The sequence below is a fragment of the Urocampus carinirostris genome, chromosome 20, assembly GCF_059441175.1.
Source record: "Urocampus carinirostris isolate Australia breed hairy pipefish chromosome 20, RoL_Ucar_1.0, whole genome shotgun sequence".
In the NCBI taxonomy this organism is placed as follows: domain Eukaryota; kingdom Metazoa; phylum Chordata; class Actinopteri; order Syngnathiformes; family Syngnathidae; genus Urocampus; species Urocampus carinirostris.
The window spans coordinates 4,216,620-4,240,139 of NC_142368.1; the positions used below are offsets into that span (position 1 = coordinate 4,216,620).

Consider the following 23,520-nt stretch of genomic DNA (forward strand, 5'->3'; position numbering starts at 1 on the left):
GTTCCAGCACTATAAGCCCCCATTCCTCAAACCTAATGTGTTCTGCCCTGAACAGCTCTAAAAAAGTAAGATGAAACAGATAAGTGCAGTGGGAAAGATACAGTGGGACCTCACTACTTTGCGGTTCCACGTTCGCGGGTTCAGAGCTTTGCGGGTCAAAAAAAAAAAAAAAAAAAAAAAAAAAGCATTTTTGAAGGGGGGGCGCTACTTCGTGGTTCCACGTTCGCGGGTTCAGAAAAAAAAAAAAATTAAAAAAATATAAATAAAAAATCAAAGCATTTTTGAAGGGGTGTTGCTACTTCGCAGATTTTCACTTTTCGCGGGTGGTTTTGGTCCCCATTTAGCGCGATAACCAAGGGATTACTGTATTCATAAGGGCTCTTTGAACTAAATTGGGCATTGTTAACACATACTTAGTAAAGAAAATATTCAACTTTTAATTTTTGAAGAAACCCTCAAATAACGCACCCACCTTTGAAAATAATTGAAATTATTGTAAAGAATGAAACAGCTTTTCCTCTAAAAACAGGATAACACCACCTAGTTCTTGTTAAAAAAAAAAAAAAAACAGTGATTATCAATTTAACTTATCGTGAGAGTCACTATAATACACTGTCTTCAGTGTAAAGCGTCATTCAACTGTTTGGAGATGAGTCAGACCTCGGCATTGAGGACAGCAGCGTGTGATGATACTGACGATAGATCCTAAATCCCTGGGGAAAAACGATTTAGTTACGGAATTTTGAGTATCCCATCATACAATAAACATTGCATCACTTTTGGCTTTATATTAAATTAATTAATAATAACATATCTTTTAATAATTCATTTAATCAGAATGGTAAAAAAACCCTATTTTATATTTTGTATGTACTCCAGATTCAATTTTATCTGTTTATGATTGCATTTATTTGCTTATCAGTACTCAAGTTTAAGCCCACTCAATTGAGCTGACTTTGCTCGCCATCTACTGGACATAAATCCCAGATACCTCAGAAAAGGGGAGGAAGAGCAATGACGTGGGTGGGGAGTAGAGGGTCTCATCCCCCTGCGTGCTGAACTGGTGCACTCGGGCTGCAAGCTGCATGCCACACGAACCATGGCCATGTGCACGATGAGCACGCTCCTGGTCCTCTTGGTGGCTCTGTGCACACCTGAGAACGGATGGACAGGTAAGGATTCTCATTATGTTGGAGTATGAATTCAGCTCTCTTTTGTTGAAAAATAAAAGGATGAAGGAAAAGATGGAAGGTGGGTGTGGTGCTCATGCTGAAAGGATTATGGAGAAGTGGAGTGTTGGAATTTGGTCGAATTCTCCTGAGGATATCAAAACTCTGCAGGTGTTAGAGTGGTACAGTACTGTTAATTTGAAACGTGTTTGTAATGTCCTGTTAAATGATTAGAGTGATACTGAAAAGTTCTGCACTTTTTCCACTACAGACAAAGTAAAGTGTATGTGAATGACACTGTAAATGTGTCATTTTTTCTTTTTGTGGGGGTGGTCAGGAAAAGGATACTGGATTTTTAAAAACCTTTGCTAGGGGTTCCAGATTAGTTTTATCAATATATATATATATATATATATATATATATATATATATATATTTATAAATAATCTCAGTGTCTGAAATAACGTCTGCCCAGACGCCCGGGGCGTGCATCTTTTACGTTGGGCTTACAACTTACAAAACGTCTCCGCCCGGGTGGCCGACAACTTTTTGAAGGAAAAAAAAGAAAAAAGAAAGATATTTTTTTTCAAATCAAACGATTGCTTTATTCCGATTTCGAAATCTAAGTCCGGTTTGGAAATTTCTTAATTTCGGTTTGTTTGGCAATTTGCATACTCGACAGCCAATCATAAGCCTGCATCGAATAACTTCGTGCTTCCGGACTTTCCGGAACGTTATAAGGTCGTTCATTTGCATATTTTTTGGTTTGAACAATTTTATTGACACTATTAACAGCAAATAAACAATGTGAGGTTTGAACAATTTTTCTCGATAATTTTAGCAGCAATTAAGCATATTCACAATTTCTTTATATCATTTTCGAAAGTAGACGCAGAGAACACAAGAAAAATGGATAAGTGGTTAGGAATCAAGCCAAAACCTCATCCCCACAAGAAATATTCAAAAGAAGCTAACAAAATGTATGACGCTACAAAACGTAAACGTACATTAAAAGCATCGTGGAAAGAGGTGTTCACGTACAGACGACGCAATGCAAACATTGCATGAATGAAGATGAGTAAATACAGGTACATACTGATGGCAGATGGAAAAAAGCAACTTCATATGCATGCGATGAGTGTTATAAGTAGATTTATAATAAACTTAATTTTAAAGTGTTGCTGTTATATATTCTGATTATCAATCCTTAATACTTTGCAATAATGGCTCTTTTGTGATTCGTCGTCTTTTGTGTTTTAAGTTGTGAAAAATGGGGCAGGCAACTTTTCTGAGTTGTCTGCCCTGGTGTCCGGTAACTTTTTGTCATGAGTTTCAGACACTAATATATATATATATATATATATATATATATATATATATATACTATTTTTTTAATGCAAAGCTATTTTATCCCCTCCTAAAAAAATACCTCAAAAATACTACAAAAAATAACACCTAGATTGCTTTTAATGTTTTTTTTTTTAAAGCAGATAGTAATACAAACCAACTTCTCCCAAAATAATTGAAAAAAAAACTAGGCTTTGATGCTATTGAGAAACAGGAAAACAGGCTTAAAGAGAAACCAAGGTGTTATTAATGCTTTGTAAGATTTTTGGAAACATTTTTTGAGGTCAGCATAGCTTCATCCTAAAAAAAGGACATTTTTCCTCTCTCAATGGATACATAGTTTCCGTATAACGTTACACATTTACACGATTGAATGTTTCAAAGGATTACTCTAAAAGTTAAAGCTTTAAAGCAAGCCAATTTTATGCTACGGCTAAAGCATTAACTTTCAACAACTATAACTGCAGTGGGTCGCAGAAGTTGACCGAAATTTGGACTTTATTTGAAGGATTGTAATTTGATTGACTTGGAAGTTTCAAAGCATTTACTGTAAGAGTTAAAGCCATTCTTTGCTTGAGTTAAAGTATTAACAATTTGTTTTAAAAATATTATTTTAGGATACAAGCGTCAGTATAGCTTCCAAAGTGCTTTTTCTTTATAAAAAAGGAGCCTTTTTTCCAAGTTAACCTCCTCCTTCACTCTTCAGTCATTGATTTCATCTGGATTCCTCTTTTATTACAGTAGAGCAACTTACTTGGGGAGCTCCTTAATGTGATGACGGGTCAGCAAGTTTTTTACAGTAGTTGTTAAGGGAGACGGCAAATGTTGCTCTTTGACTTTTCCTCTTTCACCTGTCGTCAGCTTGTCAGCATGGTATTTATCGTGCCGTCTAATGAAAATGGGCCGGCTGGTGTGTGTGGACACCTTAGCAACAGAAGTGAGGCTCAGCGTATTTGGATAATATCGGCACACCTTCTTGCAGAAGGTGGGAGAGTAAAGTGAGACATGTGGGGGAAGGGGGTGGTCATGTCCTTGCAAGCTAGTGGAATTTAATTTCCATACCCTACTTATTGTACTGGAATCCTGAACTTTCTCAGGAGGTTTCTTTGAAAAAGGAATTTTCACATTTTTATTCATTTTATGGGTAAAAAGTATAGCAGCGGTGAAAAGAAAATAGTGTTCAGCACAAGAGATACTTTTTTGCTGAATCTAAAATAGCCTGTAAATCTGAAGGCTGCCCAGGATTGCCGGCAGCGGCTTGTCCCCTGTCATGATGTCATGCACAGGCAACGTTTCTTTTTGCATTTCAACAGAATGCAACAATGCACACATGCTATGACAGTGATGTCATTGTTGTGAGGAAAAAAATAAGTCGAACACTATTTTTACAGAATTGGGATCAAAATCAATCCAATGTCAATTCTTCAGATGAAGTCCCAAATCTTCTGCAGTAAGAGATATTAAGTCATTGCTTTAATTCAAGCAAAAAACTATTTCAACTCTTAGAGTTAATGTATGAAATATAAGTCATTTTAATTAAATGACAATATTAAAAACACAAAACAAAATTAAGTCAACGGCTGTGATCACTGCAGTTAGAATTGTTAAAACTAATGTATTAACAAGCAAGAAAATGGTTTAAGGCTTTAACTCTTAGAGTGAAACTTTAAGTCAAATCAAATGTCCATCCATCCATCCATTATCTACAGCGCTTATCCTTAGTAGGGTCGCGGGGATGCTGGAGCCAATCCAAGCTATCTTCGAGCAGCGGGCAAGGGACACCCTGAACTGGTTGCCAGCCAGTCGCAGGACACACAGAGACAGACAACACACTCGCTCATTCACACGTAGGGACAATTTGGACCGGCCAATTAACCTGTAATGCATGTTTTTGGAATATGGGAGGAAACCTGAGTGGCCGGAGAAACCCGCGCAAGCACAGGGAGAACATCCAAACTCCACACAGGAAAGTTTGATCTCATGACCTCAGAACTGTGCCGCACACACCCTAACTTCTGCGCCGCCGTGCTGCCCAAATCGAATGTCATTCCTTCAAATAAAGTAAAGATTTCAGTCAACTGCTGCCAGCCTTGCAGTTAGAGCTGTTAAAAGTTATTGCTTTAACGAAAACATACAATTCGGCATTAAAACTTGAATGTTTTGAAACAGTCAACTAAATTCAATGACAATCCTTAAAATATAGTAAAAATTACGCTCAATTGTTGCTACCACTGTAGTTAGATCTGTTAAGTTAATGCTTTAACTCAAACAGAAAAACGGCCTGGAGGTGTTAAATATTAACAGGAAATGCTTTTCAAATGAGTCAATCAAATCACATCAAATGTCATCCCTTCAAATAAAGTCAAAATTTCAGTTAACTACTCCCACTACTACAGTCAAAAATGCTTTAAGTAAAACATACAACGTGCATTAAACCATTCATTCAGAGTTAACGCTTTGAAACAGAGTAAATCAAATCAAATGACAATCCTTTAAATATAGTCAAAGTTTCAGTCAATTGCTGCCACCACTGCAGTTAGGCCTGGTAAAAGTCAATGTTCTAACTCAAGCAGAAAATGATTTGAAATTTAAATCAACCAAATTGACCGTCTGTCCTTCAAATTAAAAAAAATGTCAGCTGCTGCCACCACTGCAGTTAGAGCTGTTATAGGTTGAATCTTTAACTCTCGCATAAAAAGAGCTTTAAAGCGTTAACACATACATTCAATCTTTTGAAACTTTAAGTCAATCAAATTCTTCAAATAAAGTCAAGTCAACTAATGTCATCACTGTAGTTAAAGCGGTTAAAAGTAATGCTTTTCACTCAAGCAGGAAAGGGGCTTTAAAGCTTTAAATCTTAAAGTTGATTCTTTCAAACGTTAACTTCCCAGTTAAAGCAGCTTTACCTCAAGTTTACTCTGACTTTGGATCTTTTTGGCGCAAGCAAAGCTTTACTGAAAAAGTAACATTTGAGGTTAGTGTTGCTTGACAAGCTGACATAAAAAAAGAAAGCCGGAGGGCAACATTTTGTTTTTGTCATCAGGAGCCAGAGTTGAACGCGTTCATTTGGGGTAAGGTGTGAGGGAAGACCGACAGGTGAGCTAGGAATTCCAAAGCCACTCGTGTTGAAGAAATGTTTCAATGTAAAAAAAAAAAACGTTTTTCAGCTTATTTTGGGGAGGATTTATGCATTATTGCCAAATATTCACCTAAGATAGCAAAGAAAAAGTCTTTTTACGATCTTAAGAGATTCAGACTGTGACTTTGTTGCGGGTGAGCTAGCTGGTAATGGGAACTTAGGCTTGGTTTTTGGGGTCAAAGGTAGAGTTGTCGGGGTGGTGCAGTGGAAATTTAGTGGCGAGGTGAGAGGCGCTCCTGTAAAAACCTCACCCTTGTGTTTTCTGAGCTTTTACATGCTTTATGTGACCTCCAGACTCTTGGCACAAATGTTCATAGAATATTTTCCTTGGTTAAAAAAGAATCCAGTCTCTTTATAAAGTGAAACATGCTGCTTGTTGAGCATTCTAACCGCAAACAAAGTACTTTATGCACCCGTAATTTGTATTCCTGCAGAAAAGCCCTTAAGGACACGTAACAGCAAAGCGAATTCCCCGGTCAAGAGTTTGAGAGAGAAATGGGAGCCTTCAATCCATCTGGATGGAAGACCGGTAGAGCGCTTTGTGAGCAGCGCCAGCAAGTCATTGAGGACACATCGCTACACCAGAGTGGGCAAGGAGAGTCGCTCTGCCTTAGTGGAGGATGTAGGTAAGGCATAATGAATGGTCCTAAACTGTTTTTACAACAGATTTTCACCACAAATCAATGTACAGTTTTTGTGGGCTTCAAGAAGAGGATGTTAGTCTTCATTATTAGCTAAATCATTCATTGTTCTGTGAAAATAAATATCCACAGACAGCTCTTGTTAATTTAAGTCTCCGCAGAGTAGACAGCACTGCCTGTTTTTGTCATTATGCCGTTTTAAATGGAGTCAAGTCGGCCCATATGCGCTTGGTTTGGATCTCTTAAAATGAAAATAGCTAGGGGAAAATAACGTTGTCTGACCCAAGGAAAATAAATGAATATGAAGTAGAAAAATGTAGTAGAGAACTTGAAATTGGGTATGTGTTTAAAAGTTGTCTAAGCGTTATTATTATTATAGTATATAGTGAAAAGTAAGGAAATAACAACATTCTACTTAACTCGTAATATTGAATATAATTCAAGTAGTAGTTTGGTCCATATATGACCCAGTTGGTCATTATTTTACAGTTTCACTTTATTTTCCTCCTCAAACACAATTACAACTTATTTACATATAAAATGATCTCAGTGTAACCAAATTTACCTTGTGTTCTTAGAGTTTATATATCCACTGTGCATTGGAGTAGTCTTAACAATCGTGCAGCCATATGTCTGCGGTTGCGCTTCCCCCCGAAAGCGTCCTTGCAGATTGTGTGTTATTTCCTCGGCGGTGTCGTAAATAACACACACCGCTAGCCTCTGCTTCATAAATGTGTCTGGCCAGCTACTGTAGGGAGAATCAAAGGCGGACTTGTTTTGACTTAGTTAAAAGCCAGCCGGCTGCAGCAAAGGTAAAGTGGGATAGAGTTGGGGAAAATCATACCATTTTAAAAGGGAACGTTGTGATAATTTTCCTAAAAAACTGCTTGGTTAAGAAAAGTTAAACAAATGACATGCATAAGCTGGCGTGGCGATGAATGTAATGACATAAACACCCAAAACTAGATATTTGCTATGTGAGGTGCATGAAAACTTCTGTTGAGATTGTCATAGAATTAACGCACAAAGAGTCGAAATCACAAAAAATGCCAGCTTGTCCAGCATTTTCCTTGGACTTTGTTCAATCCACAACTACAAAGACAACAGAACATCAAGCTTGATTTACGCACTTACAAGTTCTTGTCCAGTTGGCTGCAATCCCAGCATTTTATTTTGAAAAAATAATTTCCCATAAAAATACTTGTAAATGAGTTAATATGATAACTATGTCACTGCCAGCACACCTTATGACACAACTAAGATTAAGAAAAGAAAGTCCAATTTAAACAGAAATGTAGACGTACTGAATAAGTAAGTACATAACTTTATAAAATCTTTGACATTTATAATCTAAAAAATAAATTGTATTTGAAGAGAACAATAACAGTGTGTGGGTTCACTCTATAAGTCTCATCTCATCTCATTTGCTGCAACGCTTATCCTCAGTAGGGTCGCGGGGGTGCTGGAGCCCATCCCAGCAATCATCGGGCAGTGGGCAGGGGACACCCTGAACTGGTTGCCAGCCAATCGCAGGGCACACAGGGACAGACAACTCACTCGTTCATTCACACCTAGGGACAATTTGGACCGGCCAATCCACCTGAAATGCATGTCTTTGGAATGTGGGAGGAAACCGGAGTGCCCGGAGGAAACCCACGCAAGCACGGGGAGAACATACAAACGTTGCACAGGAAGTCTGGTAGCTGGATTTGAACCCACACAGGAGGTTCCCAAAACCTTAGAACTGTGACGCACATGCGCTAACCACAGCGCCGCCGTGCTGCCTCACTCTATAAGTAGACGTCTGTATTTTTTGGTTTTGTTTAGATCCTGAATGGGTAAAGCTTGATGGCTTTGCTGTGTTGAGTGCCGGACCTGTCAGCAACACGTCAACAGGTAAGATTTATAATTCATCCGCAAATTACTGCAAATTATTTTACATTAACTTTGGACCAGTCATGCCTAATCTTTTCTGACAGTTAATATACTGTAACTGAATTCACTGAATTTAAAAGAAAACAAAGCGCTCACTTCTTTGATCCAATTTAAATGCGGGCCATTTAAACACTTTTCTGAAAACAACAAAGTGGTGTTGGAAATACTTTGGTGGTGGCGACCTGTGCCAAACTATGCGCTCCGACTATTTCTAAGACTTGGGTGAGAGGCTTGCTGGATAGTTCGCAAAAAGAAAAAAAACAACACAAAAAGTAGATCAAGACCAAATGTGATTATTTATGATTCAATGTAAGAAGGAATTTGAGGAGTGACTGAGGTTTGGACGCTTGAACGTATTATCCAGTGCAGTTACAACCAAAGAAACATGCGTGGAAAAGGAAGGCTGGATAAATTTCACTTTTGGAAATGCAGTAAAAAAAGGTATGCAAAACATTTGTTGGGAATCTTTTCTCTGGGTGGACTGAGGACAAATTCAGGAATATTCCGGTTCTAACGTGTCTAGATAAATCTACTGAGATAAGGGAGCACATGAGAAAAAACTAAAATGTCTCACACTGATTATTTGTGGCCATTAGGCAAATAAAAGATCTATCAACCTAGACCATGTGAGTTCTACAGATTTTTTTAATGGTCTTTTTGACGTTAAAGTTCAAGACAGCATTATAAGACATGTTAAAAAACATGCAAAACACAAGAGAGATAAGAACGACAACGTCATGGATTACAACTTCAATACACCCAAAGTCATTTTTTACTCTTGTGCTGATTGCTCCTACTTTTAAATACCAGATACCCCTCTGGTGCTTCAAGTAGAGGGCATCGATCTTGCATTTCGAAACCTAAAGCCAGGTTCTGACAGGTAAATCAAAAAGCAGACGAGCATGATCCTAAGAAAACTGCTCTTTTCAAGGTTCTTCAAGTGAGCCAAGTTTCCACAATAAATTTAAGTACAGTATTTTCTGTACTATAAGGTGCACCAGATTATAAGGCGCAACCCCAAAAAATAGTCTTTTGTCATATATTTTCCATACATAAGGCGAACCGGACTATAAAGAGCTACATTAGGAACGTCAAGTTAGGTAGGTCAGTTAAACTTTATTAAGCCCTTAACGTTCCACTGTTGAGAAGCAAATACATGTCTCAGACACGTACGGACATGGTATCTGTACAATATTCCCAGTCACTGAAATGTCACGCCACATATCATTGGAAAGCTTAAACTTTTGGGATTCAAGATATGCTTATCATGTTAAAATATTTTCGTGACAGAAACAACACTATCAGTCTGAAACAAGATACCCAAAAAATATAAAGCCGGGGTAGCTCACCAAAGACATCGTCTTGCAGCCTTCACGTTCGATGATTGTTTTACCCCATTTTGGCCTATACGAGCCTGTAAATGCTAAAAAGGACCCGCCTTCTTTACCTCCAAACAACTTAAGCCAATATTGACCGATTCAAATGATGATTGAAGCATTGTTTAGGAAATGAAACACCGATATATATATATATATATATATATATATATATATATATATATATCCCAGCATGCACTGCACACTACTACTACATGGGGAAATCAAGTCGACTGCTGCCAACCATAGTTGTGAGACCTGTTGCAGCTCAATATTGATCCATATATAAGGCGCACCGTATATTAAGGGCGCAGTCAGCTTTTGAACAAAAATGAAGGCTGTTAGGTGCGTCTTATTGTGGGGAAAATACGGTAGTTGAGCTTATTGATAAGCATTTTCAAGTCATCTTAAAGGTCTCAACTACTTATTCCCTCAGGCGCACTGCTAAGTAGTTCTAAGACCTGAGCATATGTCACCAAAAAAACTCTAAATATATATTTTTTTCCACTACATGTAGTCTATCCTTCAGGCAGAAACCAGACATCTTTGAAGCGTGCCGCCAGGGTGAACAGAACAACTCACCGTCCGAGTGCTTCTAGCCACAGGACGTATAGGAGGAGGGCCCCACAATCCTCCACTGGTCCCAGGACACCTGAGAGGAGGGTCGTCACAAGGACAACCTCATTGGAGAGGAGACAGCAACACCAAGCTAAGCCTCAGTCTGATCAGAGGAACCACAACTTGCGCAAATTAAGTAAGACATTCAAACAATTACATATCAGAAAATTTGGAGGCAAACAGGGATTTAGCCGCATGTAGAATACAGTAATAAGAGTAAAATTAGTATGTTTTGTTTGTTCAATCATTAGTGTAAACCCTGGTCGTGCCTGGTATCCCTCTCTATTCATAGCATCTGAGTCCGTTCATGTGGTGTCACTGCAGGCACAGAACGCCCAGGGCCAGAAAGCTCCTGCCACCCATGCAGCAACCAAATTGACTACGCCAGGTACCATGCGATCCAATCACATATTTGATTATCGTTTTGGAAGTCATTTGAATATATACCTCTCTAATGTTGTAACTAGAGCAACCTGAGTATGAGGCCAAGGACATCAGTGTCAGGGTTATGTCACCAAAATCAGTCTTTATCACCTGGGTCGACCCCGCTGTGGAAATGGGAAAGATAGAGTCGGATGAATTCAGGTAAAAAGGAAAAGCCCAAAATCTTTTCTTCAGATTTTATATAGATTTACAGACAAAGATTATTGGTTGTCTTTTAACAGATCCTACACTGTAAGATACAGAGAAAAGGGTGAGTCAGCACGCTGGGAGTACAAAGAAAGCCCCCAAAGGAGACTGATGGTAGACACCCTGTCTGCCGATAGCATGTATGAATTTGCCGTCAGAATTTCTCAAGGAGAAAATGATGGCAAGTGGAGTGTGTCTGTCTTTCAAAGGACACCTGAATCAGGTACGAGCATATTTGGTTGAGGCTGCTTTTTGACTGCATCATATTAATGTGTTGATTTCAAGTTACACTGTCTTATGTCTGTTGTTTTGGGTTTCTTTTCGTTTTGCTTGTAAGCACCCTCTGGCCCACCAGAGAACTTTGAAGTTAAACCGCTACGAGGGAAAGGGACTGCTGTAACAGCCACTTGGGATCCTCCTGAAGAAATCAATGGGAGGATACGAGGTATCAGCAAAAACATTTGGGGGTCACAAAGTTTCATGATCATTGATTATTAATGCAATCACAGTACCCGTATTCACAGCAGGTTTCATACTTTACCTCCGCACAGAATACATCCTGTCATATGCTCCTGCAATGAAGCCATTTGGAATGAAAAGCATAACATACCGAGGCAGTACAACTTCAGCTACTATAGACGGTCTAACACCTGGAGATCGCTACATCTTCAAGATTAAAGCCACTAATAGGAGGGGACATGGGCCGTTGAGTAAAGCCTTCAGCGTCGTCATGCCGGGGTGTAAGAATTAATTAGTGTCTGCAACACTCTTGTGGAAAATGTTTGCAAAATTATTTTTAAATTTTATTTTCTGCTATCAGCCAGCAGTGCAGTTTCATCAAGCTCAAGAACCAAAGAAACCCAAAGAACGGGCTACATGCCTTCAAAACAAGATACTGCCATTGACAAATCAGAACTCGAATCAACGGAAACACAAGAAGAACCAACCAGATCGACTCAGCTACGCAACACTGCACCTATAAATAGACGGGGGCACCCAGTTTCTCAGAAACGGTCTTATCCCAGCATTCTCTCTTCAGTAAGAAGTTCGGCCCGGAATGGATTAAATCGAGGTGGAACCTTTACTAGAGAGGATGATGATGATGATGATGATAATGAAGATGATGACAAAATACCAACAACCTCCTCTCCCAAAGAAGATCTAACAACAATGGAGTCTAAACGTGAGACAAAAGAACCATATAATGATATTTCCTCTGAATTTGAGGACGATATTTATAGGGTGGTTGAAGGGTCTCCAACGCCAGAGACCCCCAACCTCAAAGATTCTACACACTCGCCAACCAAGTCGGGAGTCTATCAAAGAGGAGATACCCAGATTTTCTCTTACGCAGACCAAAGAAAAGATGCCACATCCAAGCACTTAGAAGGGGAGAACATTCCAAATCAACCCAGTACAGCATATAACAAACCAATACCAGTTGTAAAAGATGACTTTCCTGAGACAGAACGCACTGATGTAGGCAAAGCATCTACATCATCTGGTCGGACCAATCTATCGGGCTACGGTACAAGAAATGGTTATGTTCGGAGAAACCTTGGAATTCCTTTTAGAGGAAATTACACCAGAATGATCAATGGTTATAGACCAGTTATAACTTCACAGTCAGGTTTGCCAAGTAGAACTCAGAATCAGGCCTTATCGCAATCCACATTGCCAGACCAGTCAACAAAACAGCAAACATCCACCAAAGTTGTAGAACCAGCTTCCATCAACAAAGAAGTTTTCACAGAAGAAAAGGAAAAGGAGGAGAGTGTTCCTGATAAAACAACTTATTCTCGTACCAGAATCAGTCCATCACTTTTAGAGAGATTCAAGTTACAAAGCAGGACAAGTTCAGGAACACGGCTCCCGGTTTCCAGACAGGGTGTCCGGACTCCTTTGACCAAAACTTCAGGAAGAACCATTCCTGGAGGGAGGTTCACCAGTAACGAGTCAGTGGCCACAGGTTCTACAGGAGTGCCCTTAATACAGGAAACCAGTGAAGATGCAACTGCTGCTTCCTCTATCGACTCATCAAAATACCATTATAAACCCCCATTGACTGACAGAAATGCAGAAAACAGTAACTCCAGACATTCAACTTCAACTGATCATTCAGCCTCTCCGAACTCTGACTCCAGTCATTCTACAAACGAGAAATTTAGTAGCAATGGCATTAACAATTATGATAAGGGGTACATTGATAAAACTGTTCCAGAACCTGCCAGGGACCAAATTAATCCAGGCACAACATCAACTGGTTCACACAGAAATACGGAGGACAATGAGAGTGTAGCTACAAGAGACATCCCTTCAAGAAGAAGCTCATCTTCTGGGTTTTCTTTATCATATAGCCATCCAGGTCTTGGCAAGAATGGAAGAATACGCTCTCCTAATCTTGCAACTAGATTGGCTGGTGGATCCAGGGATTCCACCAGGTCACATTTACGACACAACTCTAAACCGGGCTCTTCAGCAACATCTGATTCATCCAGATCATCTGCCCAACCTTCATCAAGTCTTTTGCGACCAGGATTAACATCAGATCGCAACACTAGCAGAATGTCTACTCCGTTGAGGACTGGAGGACTCATAGACAGTAGAATCCAGTCAATATCATTATCACAATCCTCAAGAGACAGCTTTAAAGGCCAGGTGGGAAGAAGTCGCTACCCTATTCTCAGAAGCAACACACCCACTGGAGGAGCTGTTATTCCTGCCAGTGGAAATGGTAAAGTCGAATGGTAAAATGCATGAAACAGTAAGATAGTCACATAGTGAGATCTGAAGTGATACAATGACAGCAATTTTTTATTTAGGTCACAATAGACAACCAAATCTGAGTGCAAATGATAAAGAGTCCTCAGATACTCCTCGAACAAGCAAGGCGGTTGGTCAAAGGCTGATTACTGGACCAGACGGAAACAAATGGGTAAATTTACATTCGAGAAACTTGTAAGACTGTTGCTTGGAATGTGCTACATTTACATTTTGATTAAAATAAGTTGGTAGATTTGGAGTTGGGTATCCTAATGAACCAGGATGGAAAAGTACTCCAGGATTCCCAGGGTAAACCAAAGAGAGTGGTGCTTGGCGAAGATGGACGTACCATTTTTGGTAACATGTAGTCAGTATTTGCTTCAACATGAATTTTGGAACAGAATCACAATGTTCAATCAATATGTACTCCTTTATTTGCAACTTCATCATCAGACCATCAGGGAAGCCCCTTGCTGAACCAGGAAGGAATGGCTTTGTTCGGCTATGGCCGAGACAGTCAGCCAGTGGTCAACCCTAAAGAGAAGATCCTTATGCTTGGAGGAAAGCCTCTGCTTGGCCTGGATTTGCCTCAGCGTAAGACCACCACCACCACCACCACCACTAGAGCGCCAACCACTACTCCTGAGCCCACCCTGCCAGAATGGACAACACAGGAGTACACCACTGAAGAACCATACCCTACTTGTCCGCCAGGAACCTTCTCCAAAACGGATGAATATGGGGAACTAGCACTTGACTCTGATGGAATATTAGACTGTTACTCTGAAGGTGAGTCTTTGCAATGTTAAGAACTGTTTGGTTTTTCTAACAGTGCCACTGTAATACAACCATTTCTCTGCATGGAACAAATCCTATTTGAACACCCTATCCCCTAACTTTTCAACCTTAAATTTGTTTGTTGACTGGTCTCTCATTCACATTGAGACACAATATAAACAAACAAGAAAGTGAACCATGACGGCTAAATATGGTTTATTTTGGTTTTAAAAAAACCTTGTTTTTACAATGATCTCACACAGATGCATGCTAATGACTCCATTGTGTTTTACATACTTCATCATGGACATCACAAATGGTTTACGATCAATTGTATTGTTGCGTTTGATATAAATCATTCCTGACTAGGCAAATGCTTATAAACAATTTTTTGTTAGATGATATTTTGCAGACTACTTTGCCTCCAACTACCACGACGACACCACCGACGACCACCTCCACGACCATTGTCACCACCACCACCACAATGGAGATGCCAATTTCCGACAATAGACCACATGGGCGAGGTCCTCTATCGGAGTTTGATGAAAGCGGCAAAAGGCGATTTACAGGTAATTGTGCATTTCCCTGCATGTGTGGATGATATGTTGCAATTAGTTGGGAACATTATGTAAAAGATCCAATGACAATCTTTATCAACAAAAAAATATTTACATTGAAAAATAAATACTGGCTTGTCTACAAATGCAAACCTTGTCATGGTTTTCAAACAGAAGAAAAGCTAGCCTAAATAATGCTGATCCAAACAACATAGGCCACATTGATGCCTCTTGGAGCAATCAAAATGAGTTGTGTTGGCAACAGCATTCTAATTTACCAATCTGAGTTCTTACCCCAAAACAAGACAAAAGACTTTTCTCACAAGTACACTGATTTTTCTAATTATTGTGTTATTTCCTGTTGTGTTGGCAGCTTGTAATTTGTTTCTGATAATGATGTAACAAAATAGAAATATATGACATTGTGCATTTTTTAAACTGATCCATAATGTCAAAAAGCTTATTGTGAATAATTTTCATCTATGAGGATTGTATAGGAATCAAAAAATTCTAATTTAGGGTGTTAAAGAACTTCCTATCCTAAAACACTTACAGTACCATCAAATACTAGCTAAAACTTGCTCATTAAAATAATAAAACCTAAAAACAGTTGCTAGGGACTCTTCAATCTGATGGTAACCACTAGTGATGAAAACATTTATTACGGCATGCAATGGTTTCTAAGGAGACAGATTTCCTTTATCGGTCAGACCATCATTAGCGCCAAAATCAACATTTTTTTCTTTGGACACAGTTTATTTTGGTCAGCAACGTGATCTCCCGTTTGGATGGCGCCAACTCAGTGATTATTCTTCCAGGGTTTTTTGGGCAGCAATAAAAATGGGAACTGATCTGAAGAAATGTATAACCAACAACATTAGAACAATATGTTCCATCAAGCTTTGACTGACTTTATCTGCTGCTCTTTTCTCCCTCTACATTCAGACGAACATCTATCAAAGAGTCTTTAGTTTTCCTTCTTATAGGTTGTGTGAATCCCCTTTACAATAGCATGCACGTAGACAGCATAAATTATCTGAATTCAGCATTTCTAGACAGCAGTACTGCTGTAGTTTCCTAGTAATAATTCATCCATGCTAGAGTCTCATATGCCAAACATATATCCATGTTTAGATAAGAATTCAGTTCATTTGGAAAAAATTGCTCCCTCTAATTCAATATTTGTTTCCCTGAATAAGATGCAGAAGGTTATCTATCACAAGGTAGCTAAACATTATCAGTCTGTTACATGGTGGCCCAGGTTTGAACATAAATCTACCCTCAGTAATACCAGATGATGAATGGTACTGTTTCGATATGCGATACGGCATGTGACCTTTCAGACATGTACAGTGGGTGCTGAAAGTCTGCAGAATGTAGATACTGACACGTGGAAGACTCTCAGCCCAAACATCTGCAGAAGTGGGAGCTGGTCCAGGCTCATGCAAACCCCTCAGAAACTCCGTTAAACTCTGAATTCACAGCTGCAGGTCCAGCTGGCGGTCTCAGAACACCAGAAAATAAAACGAGTAAAGGAGTAGACAACGGAAATACTTGTTTGGGTTCGCATAGGTCAAAAATCAGTGTCCGGAATTTCGTCTCAAAAATTATTATTTGGTTAGGTTTTCAAGGTCACAGACTTTTTCCCGTAAAGTCATTATAAGGCAAAGCCACTGGCATATTTAAATCAGTTTGGCCCATTTCACTGAAAAAGATTCAGTAGAAATTGTATCAATCAATACTGAACTCCATTTTGTTTTCTTATTGCTACCAGCACCATATGTGAACTACATCCAAAAGGACCTAGGGGCTCCTTGTTCCCTGACAGAGGCTCTGGAGTACCTCCAAGTGGACATCCTCGAAGATCTGATGAAGAATGACAGTCGTGCTTTCGAGGAAAAGCAACTTCCCCAAAATAAGCCCCGTAATCTCACAGTGGTGGCCATGGAGGGATGTCATTCCTTTATCATCTTGGACTGGGGTCGTCCCATCAAGGACGACATGGTTTCAGGTAAGAACTTCTTTAGTCTTTGATTCGAAGCCAGCATAACCCTGGGAATGGAAGTGGAAATGACTACAGCTGGTTATTTTTTCTTTGTCTCCATGGTAAAAAAAAAAGTATGAAAGCTAAAAATAACGATTAATTGCGTGTAAAAGGTTTTGGTTTTTCGAACTGAGACATCCATTGTTTTATGTGGCACACACACAAGAAAGCATTTTTGTGTTTTAGGACGGGCCGCTGTCTGATGTGTAAAACATATAGTGTCTCTAGTGCTACATTTTGGTGGCGGGGGTAGTAATTTGTTTTTTCTTTTCAGTTGTGTTTCCTTCCTGCTGGTGTGAACAGTTTGTCTGACTTTAAACAAAGATTTGGTCTGCATTGTTTAGGATTTTTCCAAAGGTTTTTTTCTTGGGTGTGGAAGGAATCGATTTCTTCTGGAATTTTTCATTCATAGTTGAAGTAAGAGATGACGGGGGGAAAAAAAGTTGGAGTATTTCCATTTCCCCCTTTTCAAGAGCCAGCTGTGTTGATTTGGCTCGAGTAAAAATTGAAAAGTCTTACAAATAGTGGACCAACTTGGATGTGCTGCTCTACATTAATATAACTTGAAGAGCGTACACGACCCATAGGTCACCCAACGGATTTGTGTCTTGACTGCACGAGTGACAAGGATAAGAAATTCCAGTCATTCCAGTTACCCTAAAAACTTTAAAAGATACTTTTTGGGTGGATGTGTTATCTTACAGGCTACATGGTGCACAGTGCTTCATACGATGACGTGCTCAACAACCGATGGTCCTCTAAAATATCCAGCGGGACTCATCTGGCTGTGGAGAATCTGAAACCAAACTCGAGGTAACACATAATCAATTTGTCATCGTTTGTACGGCGCACAATCAGAAATTCAACAGAAAAGAAATCAAAGCTGTGGGAAAAAGACATATGGGTTTGGAGAGATATGTGACAAAACAATGAAATTAAATGATCTTCATTTATATAGCGCTTTTCAAGTCAAGACTTCCCAAAGCGCTTTACATTGTGCTTCACATTTCCCAATAGCGGCCGTGCAGCCATGTAAGGCACTAACCTGCTAATTGGGGGTATTAGGGGTTCAGTGTCTTACCCAAGGACACTTCGACATGTAACACGGAGGAGCCGAGATTCGAACTGCGATCTCTTGATCCCAATACAAGCGCTCTACCTCCTGAGCCACTGCCGCCCCAACAACAACAAGGATATCTATTCTCTTTTATCAAAGATAATGATTGTATATTAATTTACATCCCTCTATATATACATATGTACACGATTTCAAACCATGACGTCTTAGTGTATTACCTACAGTAACCATGGAAACAGTGGTCCCAGCTCTTTTCAGGTCATTGAACAACTCCTGTCGTGTAGTTCCAGGTTGATTCCTCACCTTTATTAGAATCGTTGAGGTCCCACGAGGTGATATCTTGCATGGGGCTCCACTCCGATTGAGATTGACCGTCATGTTTAGCTTCTTCCATTTTCAAATGATTGCTCCAAAAATTGACCTTTTTTGAATTGCTCCCTGGCCTTTTCTAGCCTTGAGGAGATGTACAATTTTGTCTCTGGTGTCTTTGGACCGCTCTTTGGTCTTCGCCATGTTACAAGTTAAAGTCTTACTGATTGTATGGGGTGGACAGGTGTCTTTATGCAGCTTACAACCTCAAACAGGCACATCGGATTCAGGATGATACATGGAGAGCAAATGGACTTCTAATGGGCGTCCTAACAGGTCTTTCAGGGTCAGAATTTTAGATGATACAGAGGTGTTCAAATACTTACAGTATTTGCAGCTGTATCACACAAATAAATTGTTAAAAAATGATGCGTTGTGATTTCTGGATTTTTCTTTTAGTTTATCTCTCTCACAGTGGACCTGCACCTACGATGAAACATTCAGACCCTTCCATGATTTCTAAGTGTTCAAATACTTATTTTATTCACTGGATATATATAATCAGTGTACATTTATTTTACCCCTTAAAAATCTTAAAATGTATCCGTCAATATCCGCCAACCGAGGCCGATCACCTGCTGCAGAACGTAAACAAAGGCACTGTGTTTTGACTGTCAACTTTTCCAAGAGTTTGGATAGCTCCTTCCCTAGCAACCGCTATGTGTTTTAGCTGGCATGTCTGTCTTGGTTACTGTTACTCACGGGACTGTCGGTGTGGGACGCTGTTGGCATTTCCCAACCCTTGAGGCCCCTTTTGCTCGCTACACCATAAGCATTTTCTCTAATGTGGACAAGTTTCCACAAGGTGTTATGCTCATTAGATTAAGTCATAAGGATCGTGTGTCAAAATATGCAATACAGGTCCCTTATAACCCCAAAAGTAAACTGAATGCAGCTGACAACACTGTTTGTAAATAATAGACTGTGGCAGGATTGGATGATTAAGAGAGAAGCAATAGATCTGAATGCTTGCCACAAAGTCCATAATTTTACAAGTATTTGTTATGTTCCCCACCCTTTGCCCGCAAACATATTGAAACAACTCTTTAAATATGGCTCATGCTCTGACAATTTTTAATTTTTTTTAGTTTGAACAATTTTATTGACACTTTTAACTGCAATTAAACACATTCACAATTTATGTATATCATATTCTAACAATATGAGGTTTGAACAATTTTTATCAACACTTTTAACAGCAATTAAACACATTCACAATTTAGGTCTAATATGGTGGACTTTTGGATTGTTTTGGGGGGGAGGAAATGCTTAACTACTAACTATTCCTTAAATGTCTACCTCATGATGCGAGCGTTATGACTGACAACAAGCTGCTTTGAAGTCAAAATTAAACTCAAAGAATCAATCCCTAAACAAATCTACTGAATGCACTCAAGTCTGAAAATGAGGCATTTTAAAGTGGCCAACAAAGAGCTATTTATTGGGAAGATGCATTTTTGAGCTGTTAATAACCACTCGGCTTTCATTATTGTGGCCGAGGAGTTTTTTTTTAGCCCTCTCTCTTTTTTTTCCTAACATCATGGCTCTAGAACCTGCAGCTGAGGTACATCAAAAGTGAATGGATTATAAAAAGTGGGTTTGGACTTCTTTTTCAAAACATTTTCTAGAATTTTGTTTTTATATTCTGTATAACATTTCCTTACCATTTTCCAAAAGTTCTAATTTAAATTTGATAACATCAGCGCTCTCTGCATTTGCTTTTCTTTGCTCACTCTTACTCAAAACTGTGATGATACTTTATACTTTTGTCATTGTTGTTATGTGGCTCCAGTGATTAGATCCAGGCTTGCTTTTGGCAGCAAAAAAATGATAGCTCCACAAACTTGGCAAGTGTGACCTCGCACTTACGGGCTCCTGAAAGTTCTTCATTAGCTGGATGGCTGGAGTCAGCTAACCCCACCCAAGTATTCGTTGCCTTTACATTTTCCACATGTTTGTCTTTTCTGTTTTTATCCCTCCTAGCCATCGCATAATCGCCTCTCGTCCCTTTAGCTTAGTCCTTCAAAGCGGGCCAAATATTCGCTCGGCTTCGGTTCATGACCGACGGGAAATAGACCTTTTGAGTGGCCTGCTAAAATCATTAACATTTGCTTGACTGAGCCCTTACGAGTATTTTTTTTGTTTTCTTTTAAGGTACTACTTCAAAGTCCAGGCCAAGAACATATTTGGGTTGGGACCGGTTAGCGACACGCTCACCTATGTCACTGAATCAGGTGAGTGGCAAAACGGTGAAAAAGGCTTAGCCATTAGTTCCAAAGCACAAAAACGTCACGATACGGTTAATTTCACCATCGCAGGCTTCCAGATGTGTTTATCTATAAGGTGAAAACATTAACATTGTCCTCGGTTTTGCTTCTTTTAGACGATCCGCTTCTCATTGAAAGGCCACCTGGTAGGTCACTAAAGATCTTTGAGTTGTGTCCTATCAGTGTCCAGATTGGAATTGTTTTTTGAGGGACAATCTTAAGGTTTTGTTTTTTTACTTCTTTCTTGTCAACTTGTGTCTCAGGCGGAGAGCCGATTTGGATCCCTTTCTCCTTCCGCTACAACTCAGCCCACAGTTCCTGCAGAGGCAGTCAGTACGTCAAGCGCACATGGTACAGGAAGTTTGTGGGCGTGGTCTTGTGTAACTCTTTGCGATACAAGATCTTCATGGGGGATGGTCTTCGAGGTAGGTCTGAGTAACCTTTTCTAATCAACGTCATTTTGGGGAAATGTTACCTTTGCTCAATTTAAAACCATTTTCCGATATGTCAATTTTTTTGCCTGTTATATATTGCAGATGTTAGTGCTTGCTGTAAGAATTGAAGCTCCAAGCACCGAGAAGATTGTTTTTATGTACAATCAAACAATAGACCCAAACATAATCGCATTACGGTTAATCCGGTTTTTACTATAAGTCTCATTTCAAGACTTAATGTACGGAATGAGACACACAAGGTCTTTAATCAGAACCATAACGTAAACAAAAAATGTAAATAAACAAACTTAGACTTTTAAAGCAAAAACATAAGATCAAACTCACACAGATGTTTGTGATCGCCTGCAGAGCCTTTCTACAGCATAGGAGACACAGTGGGACAAGGAGAGGACCATTGTCAGTTTGTGGATTCGCACAGGGACGGCAGGACTGGGCCCGCGTATCACTCTCTTATTTTGCCTTCAGCTCAAGGTGAGCATGAGATCATAGTTTGATTCGATAGGATTCATTTTTTTACGTTTGAAAGGCATCGCTTAGAGTCTTTGATTTGTTGCAACTGGTTGTTCTCAATTATCTATCAGTATTCGACCCATTGGCCCTTAATGATGAATTATGGTTGATATCTGCTTGTAAAGGAATCTGTATTTGCTGCTAAAATGTCATTTACTGAATTAAGTTTTGTCAAGTAGCGGAAAAAAAATACAAAAGTCCAAATATATTACCTTGAGGGTGTTTTTTTCTAACGCTGTCTTTCCTCCGCAGGTTATTATCGCGCCTACCGACAGCAGCCAGTCACTTTTGGCGTGATTGGCAGACGGACGTCTCATCCTTTCGTGGGCTGGTATGAATGTGGGGTACCCATTCCTGGAAAGTGGTAACACACGGGGAGGAAGAGACTATCAAGGGCAACCAACCAAATGCAGAGACATTTGCTTGCTGCAAGTTAAAGACAACACTTTAATCAAGTCAAATCAACATAATGCTTTTATGCAAACCAGTGTATTGACGCTGTGTACTATTCTTTATTTTACATAAAGCTGTCTGTATATGAGGGGAAAGGGAATGTGTGTTCTTGCTTTGTAATTTTATTTTCAGCCAATCAATCACAAATTGTTATTTATCTCATCAAAACACATTCATCATAGAAATAATAAGCAATGAAATGTTAGCAGTCGATTTCCATCAGAAGTTGTTAAAACATTAACTTGTGTTTTTGTAAATGCATAAAGCTAATGAATAAAAAAAATCCCATAAAACCTGGAAGACTGAAACCTTGGATTGAGTATTTATGACTCAGTCAGAGCTTGACCAAGGTTTAAGACTTGATTAATCCAATGGGAATCTTGAGTCATAACACCTTCTCTAGCCAACTTGAGCAGTAGAGATCTTACTTATAATCCAAAACAGCGAAATGGGCACAGATGCAGGTGAGTTCCTTTAAGGGAATCAACGCACGAGTCGGTCCAAAAAAAAAAAGCAATGCAGAGAAAGAGGCAGCTGGGCCCTTTCCTTGGTCTTTGTTCATTCCAGAATAACAAAGCCAACAGACACTTGAGCTAGATTTATGCATGCACGAGGAATGAATGGCAGCCCGACCCTTTTCCTTGGAACTTGTTCAATACAAAACAACAAAGTCCACGGACACTCAAGGTTGATTTACCTGTGGGAAGAGCGGCATCATGCACTTACACTCGTTTATCTCTTTTGCAAATCTCCCAGCTTTTTATCGGGTTAAATTTGCAACAGATTTGCAAGATCAACCTTGTAGAAGTCTAACCGGAAGCAGTGTTTTTCATATCTTGACAAGCACATTTAAGCAAAGTCGCAAAACAGAGAATACGATATAACCAAAAAAGTGCTGAATACACCTTGTACACATTTTAAACTGTCTCTTGCATTAATTTAGCTGGTTTGATAACATAAACCACAAATTCAATAAATATTGTAGTGAGACACTGTACATGTATCATTATTGTTAGCCAAAAAGTCATTATATATCAAACAAAGCAATTTGAAATACTGCATATGATTATATGCAACACTTGATTGATGAAAAATTGAGTACAGCTTTCCCACCTCTCTACAGTTAATGTGTTACTTTATTAAAAAAGTCTCCTATCCCCCCCAAAAAAATCAAAAGAAAGAAAATATTTGGATCATGACGCGTCACTGCTGTGGTCAATTGGGTGGAAAATAAGTGGAAAAAAACTGCATTTGTCGCACATTAAATCGTTACGTCATGACATTTATTCCCGGCTACGTTTCGACCTGCAGATGTTAAATTTGCGCTAACTGGCAGTAGCAGCTGGACGCATCCATCTTTACCACTTGGTGTTCCCGAGTGTGCAAAAC

At 39.3% G+C, this 23,520-nt stretch overlaps 2 protein-coding genes across 12 annotated transcripts in view; one reads left to right on the top strand and one right to left on the bottom strand.

The window, feature by feature from the left end:
- The window catches only part of LOC148346045 (otoferlin-like), a 113,646-nt gene that overhangs the window by 67,876 nt on the left and 22,250 nt on the right, over positions 1-23,520 (bottom strand). For all 10 annotated transcript variants that reach the window (XM_088325276.1, XM_088325266.1, XM_088325267.1 and 7 more), the window contains exons 4-5: positions 21,891-22,032; positions 992-1,154 (exon numbers count right to left, since the gene is read on the bottom strand). The gene's annotated coding sequence lies outside the window, so the exon portion shown is untranslated. The remainder of the gene's footprint in view (positions 1-991; positions 1,155-21,890; positions 22,033-23,520) is intronic.
- On the top strand, positions 1,085-22,523 carry fndc1 (fibronectin type III domain containing 1). Of its 2 annotated transcripts, none has more exons than XM_088325278.1 (21): positions 1,085-1,172; positions 6,090-6,281; positions 8,124-8,192; positions 10,125-10,361; positions 10,518-10,613; positions 10,693-10,810; positions 10,891-11,078; positions 11,193-11,300; positions 11,407-11,595; positions 11,676-13,589; positions 13,678-13,790; positions 13,864-13,975; positions 14,072-14,407; positions 14,794-14,967; positions 16,730-16,966; positions 17,704-17,812; positions 20,601-20,680; positions 20,830-20,859; positions 20,977-21,138; positions 21,517-21,639; positions 21,931-22,523. In XM_088325278.1, the coding sequence occupies exons 1-21, from the start codon at positions 1,100-1,102 to the stop codon at positions 22,044-22,046; spliced, it is 4,776 nt and encodes a 1,591-aa protein (XP_088181404.1). In that variant the 5' UTR covers positions 1,085-1,099; the 3' UTR covers positions 22,047-22,523. The 2 variants fall into 2 exon arrangements, with proteins under 2 accessions (XP_088181404.1, XP_088181403.1); XM_088325277.1 differs by having other exon boundaries at positions 1,086-1,172; positions 10,137-10,361.